Genomic DNA, 13,955 nt, shown 5'->3' on the forward strand with positions numbered 1-13,955 from the left:
CGTGTTTTTTATCAACCGAATTATAAAAAAGAGGAGGTTCTCAATTCGGTTGTGTTTTTTTTATGTTTGTTAGCTCGGAACTCTATCATTTAGAATTTTTTTGTTTGAGACGGTACACTTCCCTGGTTGTCTCATTTTCATCAGGTCAAGATCTGTTGAAGGGATCCTGGAGAAATTGAGGGAATTCTTCAAATATTATAAAGGGCACCTATAGCGTTTTCAGTATTTTTAAAAGTAACTTGAACATTTGTTGTCGAAAACCGCCATTTGGTTAAGTAAAAATGATGATGACGAACACGGATGGACACCTCAACTACACAATAATAAGTATTGCACTGGTTGCGTTTCTATTAAGTAATGTAAGTAGGTAAGCAATGTACGCTCGTCACAATAAAGGAGTTGTTGGTGAAATGCCGGGAGAACTCCTTAAGCATTAACGTCCTTCGGCAAAAGCAATATTTTGTGGAAGGTTATGAGCAGTTTACATTCGGCTATTATTACTTAGATATGAGTATCCTGTGTGCTTGCCTTAATAACGCACTGATTCTATAATCCTACAAGTTTGCCGCCCAAATTATTTAACTTTTCGCTCGCTGCTCGTGTTATGGATCGAAATATTTTTCCAGGAACCTGCCGATAGAAAATAAACATTTTTTATTCTATATCTAGCAATAATTTAGTTAGAAAGCAAAATTCCTATTGTGTAAAACTCACTTCAAGTATTGAATTCACGAAGTTAGAAATTCCTTCGGCGCCATTGACCAGAGCTCGTCCCGTACTCTGGAACTTATCGCCGGTGTTGCCATACTTTTCTTCCTCTTTAATTGTGTCCACTAATGGCTGAGGCTGTGAACATTAATAAAGGATTTTTATAAATTTTATTATTTTTTTAATATTTTTATAAATTATCATTAGATAAGCTACAGAAACCTATCTATCCATTGATAAAAACTTCCTGATAAATGTCTGAAATTAATGAATCCCACTAAATGTAGGTAAGGTGTAGAGGTGCCTTAAGGGAAGCTATTATATATATATATATATAATAATAATAATAATAATAATAAACTTTATTCAGCTTCCACACATAAGTAAACTAATGAAAACTAATTACATTCAAACTAATTATACACTATTTTACAAAGTAAATGCCTTATCGAAAGGTGCTTCAGCTGAAAAGGCTGCTACCTCAGCATGTTGCTGCAGTATTTGACAACTGCAGCGCTGATTTTCAGGTATAGCCTTGATTGGCGTCACGGATTTGCCGGGAAAAGTTTAAAAAGAAGCGAAGTGAACTTGACAAGAAGAGGAAGTATACGGAAAAATAAAGTAAAATAATATATATATAAAATTATCAAACGATACAATAGAACCACCACCACATAAAAGGAAAAATATATATATATATATATATAAACAGATGTTACGCGTAAGCCCGACAACAAGCAATTAGTCTGAAAGATCCGGAATGTCTTTTTATTGATGAGTTTTTTGATTATCCAAAAATACCTTTTTAATGGCATTCTTGAACGAAATCATTGACTTCCTCATACGGGCTGGAGGTGGAAGGTCATTCCAGACCTTACAGGCAGAGTACTTAAAAGTACCACGAAAAGCAGCAGTTTTATGCCATGGCATTGAGATCCGAGGCGCAGACCTTGTGCTACGTTTTCCATTTTCGTGAGCCCATTTTATTTTTGAACGCAAATATGCTGGTTTGCCTGTGGACATTATGTCAAACAGCATAGTAGCTAAATGGAGTCTACGTCGAGACTCCATGTTTAGCATATTTGCGCTATTAATATAAGGGCTGACATGAGAACGAGGAGCTATAGAAAAACAAAATCTGGCGCAGGCGTTTTGGACTCTTTGCACTAACTTTGCTGATCTGGCCAACATACATGGCCCGTAAACAGTATCAGCATAGTTAAGTTTTGAGAGGACTAGAGCTTCACATAACTGTATTCTAACGTCGGTGTTGAGGTATTGGCGCATTTTATATAGAACTTTTAACCTATATAAGCTGTTTTTGACTATATTTCTAATATGAGTTTCAAAGTGTAAGTTAGCGTCAAATATTACCCCTAAGTTTCTGGCCTCATAAACTCTTTCCACTACGTCGTCTTTAATTTTTATGGACGGCATATACGCTTCAATCTTACCGACTGTACATTTAGATCCTAAAATCATCAGTTTTGTTTTTTGAGGATTGAGATTGAGAGAGTTTATTTGAGACCAGTTTGATATATTTTCAAGGTCCTGCGATATTTTTATTACAGCTTCATTTGTGTCTAGTGGATGAAATGAGTGATACAGCTGAACGTCATCTGCGTATAGGTGAAATTTGCAATGTTTGATGGAGCGGACCATGTCTGCAGTGTACAGTGCGAAGAGTATAGGACTCAAGACTGATCCTTGAGGAACTCCTCTGAGTACTGGAGACGAGACAGAGGCCAACTTATTGCCATTAACTTGATTTATTTCGACAAATTGTTTCCGATTCTTAAAGTAGCTGTCAAACCATTTTACTGTGTTGTTAGTAAATCCGTAATAGGCCAACTTAGATAGAAGTAATGAAGTATTTATTGAGTCGAAAGCCCTAGAAAAGTCTAGTAGGACTAGTATAGTTCCCATGCCTTGATCTTGTGCAGTAAGGATATTATCAATTACGTCCATGACGGCAGTAGTTGTACTATGGCTTTTGCGAAAGCCCGATTGGAATTCTGGTAAAATATTTTTCTTTTCAATATAATCGGAGACTTGCTTACATACTACCTTTTCCAAAATTTTTGATAAACATGGCAGTATACTTATGGGTCTGAGATCTTTGAAGTTGGAAGGGCTGTCAATTTTTGGAAGTGGCTTTACTATAGCTATTTTCCATGCGTCTGGGAATGTTGATGTAAGTATGGACCTATTTATCATGCTTGTTAAAGTGCTAAGGCTTTGCGGGAGTGTCAGTAGCAACATATCTAAGGAGATAAGATCCGAACCTATTGCATTAGACTTTAGTCCTTTAATAATTTTTAAGACTTCATCCTCGTTTGTTGTTCTAAGACTAAAAGAGTCATTGTTGTTAAACCTTTGGAATTCGAAATATGTGTATGTAGATAGCTTTGTGGTGGTGTTATACGGGACATCTAAGAAATGGTTATTAAGTATGTCGGGATTGCTCAGGGATGTAGGTAAATGGTGATCCTTCTTCTTATTAATTACCAGAATATTTTTAAAATGTTTCCACATGATTACTGGGTTTCTACTATGCAAATTTATGTAATATTTATAATATGCGCATTTTTCCGCCTCCATAGCTTCATTAACGGTTTTTTTTAGGTCTTTGTAGTATTTTTTGTGTGATTCTTTTTTTGTTGATTTATATCTAGTGTGACTCTCATTTCGTAACCTCATCATCGATTTTAAAGTGAATGTTATCCATGGGCAATTCTGCTCTTTTATAACTACTCTCCTATACGAAGCGTGGACGTCAAATATGTTTAATAAATAATTATTGAAAGATGACACCAAGTTGTTAATGTCACTAATATCATTAATATCTATCCAGGGAATATTATTTAAATGTTGGTTAAACAGATGATGATCAATATCCTGTAGTGGCCTTACAATAGCCCAGCTAGGTTTAATTTTATCTTTTTTCATATTTAACGATGCTATAATCATAGCGTGGTTTCCTAATTCTGGGATATGTTTAACTGAGACTTCCCGTACTTTTGCATCAGTACAAAACAAGTCTATAAGAGTTTTACTATGGTCAGTGTAATGAGTAGGATCAGTGACCAGTTGCGCTAGATTTACGCACTGAATAAAATCATTGAATAGCTTAGATTTATTATCGTATGGGTTCAATAGATTAATATTGAAGTCACCCAGCAGCACAATATTGTCACAATCCGAGAAGTTGGTCACAGACTGAGTCAGCGCCTCCAGAAATAAATTAACGTCCTGCCAGGGGGGTCTATACGCTGAGCCTATAGTGATTCGTTTACCATTTATTTTTGTTGTGAGCCACATTTGCTCTACCGGTTGAAGATTAGGGTGGTCTAATATTTTGATTTTTATTGTTTTTTTTATATAAAAACCCACCCCTCCACCCCGACCGCCACGAACATTGGCTGGGCGCGGTTTGTGGAGTAACCTGTATCCCGGTACCACTGGAGCAAGTCCTTCTTCCCCTTCACGAATCCAGGTTTCGTTAATTGCAATGATATCGACATCTATTTCACTCATTGCCACAAGAAATTCCTCATGTTTAGTTCCGAGGGATCCGGCATTAAAGAGTCCAACTTTAAAGAATTTTTTTTTCTCTTTTGTTGACATATATTTCAATATAATATATTTTATAATTTTTTAAATATCTGATCAAATTGTGCCGGTTTTCACTTGTAAGAGAGTCTAATAAGAATAAATAAACATGAAATAGAGTAGCGAATGGAAATACAATATACACAAATATACATGCTGTTATACAAAGGTTAATTGGGGCAGCATTAGTCCGTGCACGCATAACTGAGGCAGCAACGAGTTCAACTCCTGTATTATTCATAGGGAAGTTAGGTTGTACGTTACACACTAGTAAGAGTATGTGGCTGAGCTTAGGCCTATGCAGTTTAGTATACATACATGTAGAGTAAAATTTATACATAACCATATCACTTGAACATAAAATTATAAAAATGAAAATTTGAAATAAAAACAAAACTATTACTTGTAAAGCATGAACATTTTTTTTGGCAAATTCAAAGACCCAACTCAGATATCGCCAAAAATCTTTCCGAGGTCTTTTTTTGACTTTATATAGTGTGCTGGCTTGCCTTCTCCTTCACGCGCGTAGATTTTGCCACGTTTGGTCCACGTGTATCTCCACTGCTTCTGTTTGGCAGATTCTCGAACTAAATAGAATAGTTGTTTGTTTTGCCTTGTAAGTCTCTCATTAACGTAAAATCTTCTAGAAGGAGAGTTTAGACCTAATCCCTCAGTGGTGGCACCCCGGCGAGTACGGGCACTCCGTAGAAAATCATCGCGCAGGTTTGGCCTCGACAACCTCACCACAATCCGACGACCACAGCTTGTCGGTCCTTGCTGAGAGCTACTTTCGTTACTCTTACCGACTCTTTCTGCAGAGATGATATCCCTCTTATCCAGTTCAATCCCCAGTTTTGCCGCTATAACCGTGACGGTATGAACTGGGTTCTCCCCGCAAATTTCCGGGAGATTTGTTATCTCTATATCTGACTGTAGGAGGTCCTGGTCCCGATCATTGAGGTCCTCTTTGAGTTTACAAATCGTCTCTTCAAGTTTGTCGATTTCGGAACATTTGTGACTGGATGAAACTTTGACGGAATTCTCAAGATTTATCAGTCTACCGTCCAAGTCGTCTATGCGCTGGTTGCAGGCAACAACTGCACCGCGTATGTCACACAGGTTCGCACGGAAATCCCTGAGCTCCTTCCTTAAATGCTGGAGCTCTTCACGGAAAAGACGCATTTCGAGGCCCAAATCCAACGCCTGGGTTGCATCTAAAGCTGTATCGTTAAGGATATCAGCCTCCTTAAACGATACCGATGTGACCGATTCGGGCGAAAGATTCGATTTTCCACCCTGCGTATAGGGAGTATCAGTGCCTTTTACCGGAGTGTCAATATTGCCTATTTTTGGTTTTTTTGCCATGCATTCCGGGCATTTCCATTGTTTGGGAGACAGCGCATGTTCAGGAAGTCCCACACAAGCTCTGTGATATAGGCCCGGGCACTCGCTACAACTAGCGGCACCTATGACAGACAAAAACTTCCCGCAAGCCCCGCACTTGACCATATTGCGAAATTATTTCGAGCGGCGTTTCGTAATGTATGCGTTCAACGGTAGGTGGCCGTATTAAACGTAAGGTTTAGGCTCCGCTAGGTGGCGTTCGCACACTCAAATGACCTCGCGTTTAACGCGCTGGCGCACGTCGCGTCTTCACTGCGATGCGGTCGTCGTAGTTTACGATGTGTCCTCTAGATAGCGCCGTTGGAATAACTTAACTGAGGGTAAATTCTTTATATATGTACTTCACTTTATATGGAACTGACTTCGATTTCTAAAATGTTACTACAAGTTTAGAGAATAAAATTTGCTTCACGCACCTTTTCCGAGCAAGTCCGTGCAAGATAATAGTTCCTCCAGTTTATTTAGTCACTATACACATTTATATCACTTCAAATTGGCGCAACACACGAACTATGATAACATAAATTGCAATAAACGGAGGAGCCACAACTGTCCCAGCAACGTCCGTGACGTCGAATCATATAGTTAGCATGTTGCACTACAGAACGATGCTCTAGCCTCTAAAATAAGAATTATGAATAATGTGAATTAGTCTACAAAAAATTTGTATATAGGCAAATACACTTACCTGAAAAATTCCGGCTACAACATTTTGCGCGTTTTCTTTTACGGATAAGATCTTGCTACCAATTCCCTCTGTTTCTAATAAAGCACCATCGAGTCTTGTCACGGGCGGCTTAAAAAGACCACCGCCGTAGTTCACTGAGCCAATCTGCACAAAATCACAAACACTGCCTTGGAGGCTTGTGCATGTATTAGAGTAGGTCCTACCAATCGGATTTACTGCAATCTCGACTCTGGGACGACGCAAAGCACTGATGAGGCAGATCTTGTAAGATGGTAGCGGTCTAACCTTTCATGGGTATGGCAGTTATATTAAACCTATACCCCGTTTTCTACGCGGCGTCGAACCGGAACGATTTCCTTTTTAAAGTTTTTATAAGTAGGTAACCTTCTATGAAAAAACAAACTTTATAACAAACGACCAGAGAAGCAGTAAAGTAACTCGATAAATTAATCTGACCAAATAGACACATTTCTTATTGCATTATTCAACCTGTATGAGGTTGCTGATCAACCTCATACAGATTGGCTTTAGAACATTGTTTTTAAATCTGATTAAAATAAATACATAAGTACTTTATGGACGTACCAGTGTATTTGAATTTGTTTTGCTGTCCAAGACAATCGAGACTGGTTGTACAGGTTTTTGCTTGCTCTGTGGCTGTTTATTTTCAGATCCGGGATAATTCTCTGGTTCCGGGACTTCAGTTACAGTTGTACTCGAAGCAGATTCTGGTTGATCGTATACTGGTAAGTCAATGCGAACTGGGTCATCCACGGGAGCTGATATTACACCCATTACGCAAAGGAGCAAGTAAAATATGTGCGTCATTCTGAAAATTATTTTAATAAAAAATACATTGTGTTGTACAATTCATCATCATATCAACCCATCACGGACCCACTACAGTGCATAGGTCTTCTTCCACAGTTAGAGACATTAAGGGAGTCGTTTACCACGCTATGAGAACATTATCGAAAATTCTCGGACATGCAGGTTTCCTTACGATGTTTTACTTCCATCGAAACATTTAATTTAGATAAGTTACAGTTGCGTGCCGGGATTCGAATTCGGCCCACCGAAAGAGAGGCCGGAATCCTTGCGAATGGTACAATTACGTGGTATTATTTAAACAGCGCTTAATGAAATGAAACTAATGAAATTACAAACGAATGGGGGAGTTTTCATGGAACAGTCAATATAAATTCCATTAAAAAACCTAAGTCTTAAATTAAAAGGTCTTTTTTCTACTTATACAAATAAGGTTTCGCTTGTAATCTATAACACTATTAATGACATTTTAGCTATCATTTCTTTTTTTTTTTTAATTATTAACAATGCTAAATAAAATAAAAAACACTATAAAAATTTATAAAAAAAAAAAACTTCCACCCTCCGCTTGCGGGGCTTTTGAATGCCCAAGCAACAGGTGGTCAGGGCTCCAGAGTGAGGAACCTCCTCACAATACGCGCCGTTTCAAGGACTACTGCCTTCTGTATCCGACCCTTGATCCAACAACCAAGCGAAACCTCTTAAGATGTTGGTCGAAGCTTTTAATGACATTATTATTATTACACTATTATTGACTTTTTGGATAATTGTTGTCATTCTGACGCGTTTGCGTATTTGGTTCGCACCACTCATTAGATCCCACCTATCATATTTTTGTTATTTTAGTAGGTAGCTACATATCTGAAGATATAAAGAATTATAGTTCTTTTGTGTGGTAATACATGTTTAAAAGTTAATAAACCATATAAACTAATAAAAATATGTATTTTAAGAATGCAATTTTAAAATTATAATGCATTCTAATATTTATTAATAATTTTTGAATGATCGAAATGGAAGTGCCTGAAGTGACGAGATATTTTGGAACTTTTCCACTAAAATATGCAACATATATGATTTCTTTATTTGGACTGAGTAGTGGATTAGTAGAAATAGCCGGAATTGTATTGTACGGTTTGTTGGAAAATGCTTTTCTCCTTTAGATAACAGGTAAAAATGTAATAATGGATGCAGTGAAAAAAGTTGTTCTATTATCGATTGGATTAACATCTATAATGCTTACTGTTGCAAAGCTGGAATTTGGGTTTTATTTGTGATGTCTTATACTGTTATTGTTTGCTATGGCAGCACCACTTTCGTGTTTTTTCATGAAATTTTCGATGGTGGTCTTGGTATTTGCAGCACTCTTTCTGACCCTGTTTCTTGATAAATGGCTTTATTTCATGGTGGTAGTGGGAAATTATGTAAATCAATTACGATGAATCTTTTTAAGAATCATGTCGAGCATTCCATTTATTTCTATTTTATACTTTTAAACAACTATATTTGTTTACTACTAAAAGTTAAGTTTTTCTATAATACCTGGAAATATATATATTTATTGTAATACCAAAGTATGTGTGCATGCCGAATTAAATATACCTTTGGGTTTGTTTAATTATTTTCGAATGCGTAAAACGTAATGTTACCAACAGTTTTTTTGATTTAGATTAATGGCATCCTTAATTTTTATTAGCACCTACCATTAAAGACGTGTTCAATTAATTCATTCAATATACCTACCCATAGTTTGTGTCTGTTCGGGAGCCTCTAAATTCAAACACGTTGATCTGTGTTGGTTTGAAGCACTAAAGGTGCGTTCTTCTTCGATGTTTTACTCATAGCTTTTAAAAGGGATGGCATTAAGCTTAACTTATTAATATAAGTAATATTTAAAATAAAACTATAACATAATACTTAAATATTTCAGCCAGGAGAAAGGGTTAGGATTTCACAACAGACGGTTCGACAAAATAGTTTAAATAAAAATAAATTTTACTCAGTAAATGTGTGCACACACGTACAATTTTTTACTCAGTTAAAATGAAATAACTTACTACTTATAAATTCACAAAAAAAATATTTTAGAGGAAGACACAAACAATATAAAATACAAATCGCACGTGCAAAATTAAGTAACAGTACTCACTTCAAACCTGCAAAGTCGGCCGACGACTAGATGGACCCGCCTGCGTGCACTGTACACTTCGACTTTCACATCTTACGTCACTCGTCAAAGAGCCTTGGCACCACCGAGTGTGGCGTGTGTAAGGGTCTCGCATAACATTAAACTAAAATGTTACAAAACTATTTTGTTTCTCATTCGGACTAAGCGTTATAAGCATCACCTATTGAGTACAACAAGCGAGCGTGGAGGTTTTCCGAGTATCGAAACCACAAAATGACTCTTTAGACATGTGGTATGACACTGTGATGATCATCTCTGCTGGGCACAGTTGCTGTATGAAAGATAAATAAATAAAAATAAATAAATATACTACGACATCTTTTTTTATAGATTTTTTTTTTTTAAATGTCTCCTGATGGTATAGCAAGGGCATGCAAGAAATACGTCTTGCAACCTGCCGCCGCCCGGTGTACGTCAACCTGAGGCGTAGGTTTTAGGGCTCATGTGCCTGTAGTTACACCGGCACCCACGCCTTTCACCCCGGATGATACCACTGCAATAATACTACTTAGATGCCGAAATAAGCTAGGTGATAGTACTTTTCCGGACGGGCTCTTTCACAAAAAGCTCTACTAGATCTATGACTATAAAATTAGAGACCTATATATTTCAATAAGATTAAACATTTAATCAGATCCAATCAACAGAATTTTCTAAAGTAATCAAGGAACAGATATTCTCTCCACGATGGTATACACCACCAATGCGGATTAGCGGGAATTAACGACTATTATAATGACGAGGTAAGTGATGGTAGCCGGAACTGACGCGCGCGAAGGCGGCGTAACGCGCTCTCTGAGGCACGCGGGTTTGCATCACTAACTGCGGGTTGGTAACCAGTTTTAGTCCCGATCCAGGATTCGAACCGATGACCTTGCGATCCGAAGTTGAACATGATAACAAGTAGACTAACAAGGCAGTTTACTAACTTGACTTGCCTGATTCTAAAGGTAGTATTATCGCTCTACACAAAGAACATCAAAATGGATGGCACTACCTAGTTTTAGACCTGGCAATTTAGTTAAGTTTTAATATAATATGGACTAACATATGGAATAAATATAAATAAATAAAACATCCAAACAAACAAATTGTAATAAACAGCACTAAGAATCAGTTAGGATTCCCGATTCCTGAACGAAAACTGTAGGTCTTGGTAGGCGGAATGTCAATGTCAGTGGGAAAAAAAGGGGGAATAAGGGGGAATTAACCGGTGATGGTGAAAAAACAAGCATGGTTAAAACTTAAAAGTACAGTTGGTAGAAGTTTAAAAGGTCATTCTGTTCTCTTACACCTAATTATGAGAAGAAGTAATTGTTTATAAAGGAAAGTAAAACGAACAACCACTTTAATTGCGAGTCATTGAAACGTGCTTTCTTACAAACCACAAGTTGCTTACGAGATTGGAGATGAGTATTAACACATTTACATTAAACCTTGCTAGAAGCCGTTATAAGCACCATTGTGACAAAATAATAATCGGTTAAAGTTTAGGCATGATAATTAAACTTTATAAAACTATTTAAACCTATTAAGTCGGCAGGTAGGGTCATTTCGCCTGTTTGCGTCCACTTAGTGGAGTTGTTAGGTTTGAACGTGAAAAAAAAAATGTTAGTGCGGTAGTTTTTAATCAAATATGGTTGTAATGTAGTCCCTATATAGTCTTGTCAAGTTTAATGCACAGTTTTGGACAACGCATCTGATGTTTTATTCTACACAGGTACAAATAGCTGAAACAGGCGATTTTCCCATTTTGCGTCAACAAAATCAGCGGACGCAAAGTGGTTTTTTTATAAATTTTATGTACCAGTTCGCGTCCACCTTATATAAAACTGTCAATAGAAAAATATAAGCACAAACATCGTTATTCCTATAGTGTGGTTCACAATTAAGGTCTAGAGATAACAAAGTATTCTAAATTTCACATAAACACCTTAAATACTTACCGTGAAAAGTACAGCTGCTCACTATTTTTTTTACAACAGATTCGCGCGTCAGCACTTGTTGGTTGCACACGCAAGATTAGTTTATTTTTCATTAAATTTGGGTTGCACGCACAGATCTTTTGTTTGTGTGTGAGTACCTGTCATAGGTCCGAACATCAATAGAAGCGCTCTTGTTTAGATTGGTGTGTCGGTATTGTTATTTTTCACTGTTGTAAAACAGTGTACCGTCGTTTGGACGCGAATTGGGCGTCGGACGCGAAAAGGCGAAAAGACCCTACTATGATAAATTATAAGTACCTGCTTTAAATAAAGCGAAGGTAAAGTATTAGTATGAAAAATGTTTACCTAGTAGGTAACTTAAATAAATCTCGAAGTACAAAGTAAATAAATAACTCTTAAATATGTGCACTGTATTTTATTTATGAGAGCCTAACCCAATGTTTCTAACAGTTTAGAAATTTGTGAGAACAAAATTGGCACCATTGGTCCTAACTCCTAATCTCTAATTTGTAAATGGACAAGCCTGAAAATAGTGCTAGGTACCTATTAGTAAAAAGGCCAGCAATACTTTTAGACTTGTCAATTATCTTCCAATACTTGACAATTATATCCAAATCTTTATCATGTTAGCCCACTAACATCCTAGACCGCATCATCACTTACCACTAGCATTACTATCATGCGTTATTCTCTCAGGAGAAAGATCAAAATTTTACCTTCTCCCACAGCTTCACCAACTCTCCGACCATTGGCGCAGTTGGAGATAATATCCAAATAATATAAGTGTAACAATAAATGAAGGTACACCTACTCCTTCTATTCCTTGTTGCCGTGCTTTGGCGGGGGGACATTTAAATTTTATCTCTTGTCAGTTGTCAGAGGACATAATCGGGGTACATAATTTTTGACCCCTGCCTAAGCTAACCATGCAGGTAAGCTTGCTACGCAGTATAGAAGATCTTATTACCTACGTCGTTTTTTGAGGGAAAAGAGGCAAGCATTGGAATTATTGAAGGAATGGATTGCTAATGCAAACTTTTAGTAATGGCTTGTTGCGTACCTACTTATCCGTTATTAATTAATGTGAAGTAGGTAGGTACTTGTTTGATAATGATACTAACCATTAAAATAACTACTTACCTAATTTTGTGACGAAACGTAACTGTAGGTAAACCTACTAGGTGGGCTGCTTAACATGAAATATGAACACCGGACGAAAGGACCAAATTTTATCTGGGTAGGTACTATTTAGGTTTATGTTGTCTTGGTTTTCAGTTATTGCTAGAAATTTTGCATTCCGAAGAAATCTTTAGCTCGTGAAAACACAAAGATCCCGCAGGAGCTTCAAAAACTGACGGACAAGATTCATTAAACAAAATTATTGTGATTGTACAGGTACATGACAAATACTGCGAAACCTGGCGCTGTCGGGGACTGGAGTAGGTATACGTTCACCCCTTTTTCCCTCTATCATTTATATAAAAATACACTACAAAGTATTTTATGTACCTAATTTTTGATTTAATAACTTTTTTTATTAATTTAAACTCCTTGTGTCGAAATTTAAATAATGATTAAAACAATCGTCAATGTTGACCATAGTGTCGATTGATTATGGTTGTTGTTGTTGCAATTTACTTTGGATTAATTTAAATGAAACTATGGATAGTATTTGATATTTACCACGATCTTAATATATCTGTTTTGCACTAAAATTTAAATTCTTGAGAATGAATGTTCTTAATGGAGGTTTAAAATGTAGCCGAAGAATTTTGAGAAATTCTTGTTTAGATGTTGAAGTGAAACTGCTATATTTTTCGAAGAATGATAAGGAAGACAAAGTTTTTATTTGCACAAAGCCAGTACAAAGATCAAAATTTCAGTGTAAGCTAAGCACCTCAAGCAAGCTTTTCGATTTAGTATTATGGACACAAGTTCGATTTCAACAGGGTCCTCCAAAACTGCATCGTGATATCGAGCATCCCAGCTTTGACCATTATAGGAAGAATAAATATAAAGATCTTAGTAAAACTACTTGGCATTCTGGAGATGACAAGAAGGGCTACACAAGTGTGATTGGATTTTTTGGCCTACTCTGTGGAATGTATGGAGTTAAATCAGAATTAACACATTTTTTGATGAGCATGGCGGCGCCCGCTGACGTACGTGCTCTGGCTGCAATAGAAATCGATATAGGAAATGTGGCTCCAGGTGCATGCTTATCTTACAAATGGCGTGGAAAGCCCCTATTCGTTAAGCACAGAACGCCTGCTGAAATTTCTGCAGAGGCTTCCACTCCACTAACATCGCTTAGGGATCCGGAGACACCTGAACAGCGTACGCCAGAAAAACCCGAATGGCTGATTGTGATCGGAATTTGTACACATTTGGGTTGTGTTCCTGTACCGAACTCTGGAGATTGGACTGGAGGATTTTATTGCCCTTGCCATGGCAGTCATTACGATAACGTCGGACGAACGCGAAAAGGCCCGGCTCCATTGAATTTAGAAGTCCCACCTTATAAGTTTCTTTCTGATACTCTTGTAATAGTAGGTTAAGTTCGACTATCATACTTCGAATT

The 13,955-nt window shown here is 37.1% G+C and overlaps 2 protein-coding genes across 2 annotated transcripts; one reads left to right on the plus strand and one right to left on the minus strand.

The window, feature by feature from the left end:
* Positions 1 to 218: 218 nt before the first annotated feature.
* Positions 219 to 7,240, minus strand: LOC120636596. Its single transcript, XM_039908140.1, has 4 exons — positions 6,998 to 7,240; positions 6,413 to 6,556; positions 715 to 846; positions 219 to 630 (listed from the first exon to the last, which is right to left on the minus strand). Exons 1-4 carry the CDS (start codon positions 7,238 to 7,240, stop codon positions 547 to 549), a joined length of 603 nt encoding a protein of 200 aa, XP_039764074.1. The 3' UTR covers positions 219 to 546.
* Positions 7,241 to 12,999: 5,759 nt separating this feature from the next.
* LOC120636349 (cytochrome b-c1 complex subunit Rieske, mitochondrial-like) lies at positions 13,000 to 13,938 on the plus strand. Its single transcript, XM_039907791.1, has one exon. It carries the CDS (start codon positions 13,105 to 13,107, stop codon positions 13,930 to 13,932), a length of 828 nt encoding a protein of 275 aa, XP_039763725.1. The 5' UTR covers positions 13,000 to 13,104; the 3' UTR covers positions 13,933 to 13,938.
* The last annotated feature ends 17 nt before the right edge of the window (positions 13,939 to 13,955 follow it).

The sequence above is a fragment of the Pararge aegeria genome, chromosome Z, assembly GCF_905163445.1.
Source record: "Pararge aegeria chromosome Z, ilParAegt1.1, whole genome shotgun sequence".
NCBI classification, from domain to species: Eukaryota; Metazoa; Arthropoda; class Insecta; order Lepidoptera; family Nymphalidae; genus Pararge; species Pararge aegeria.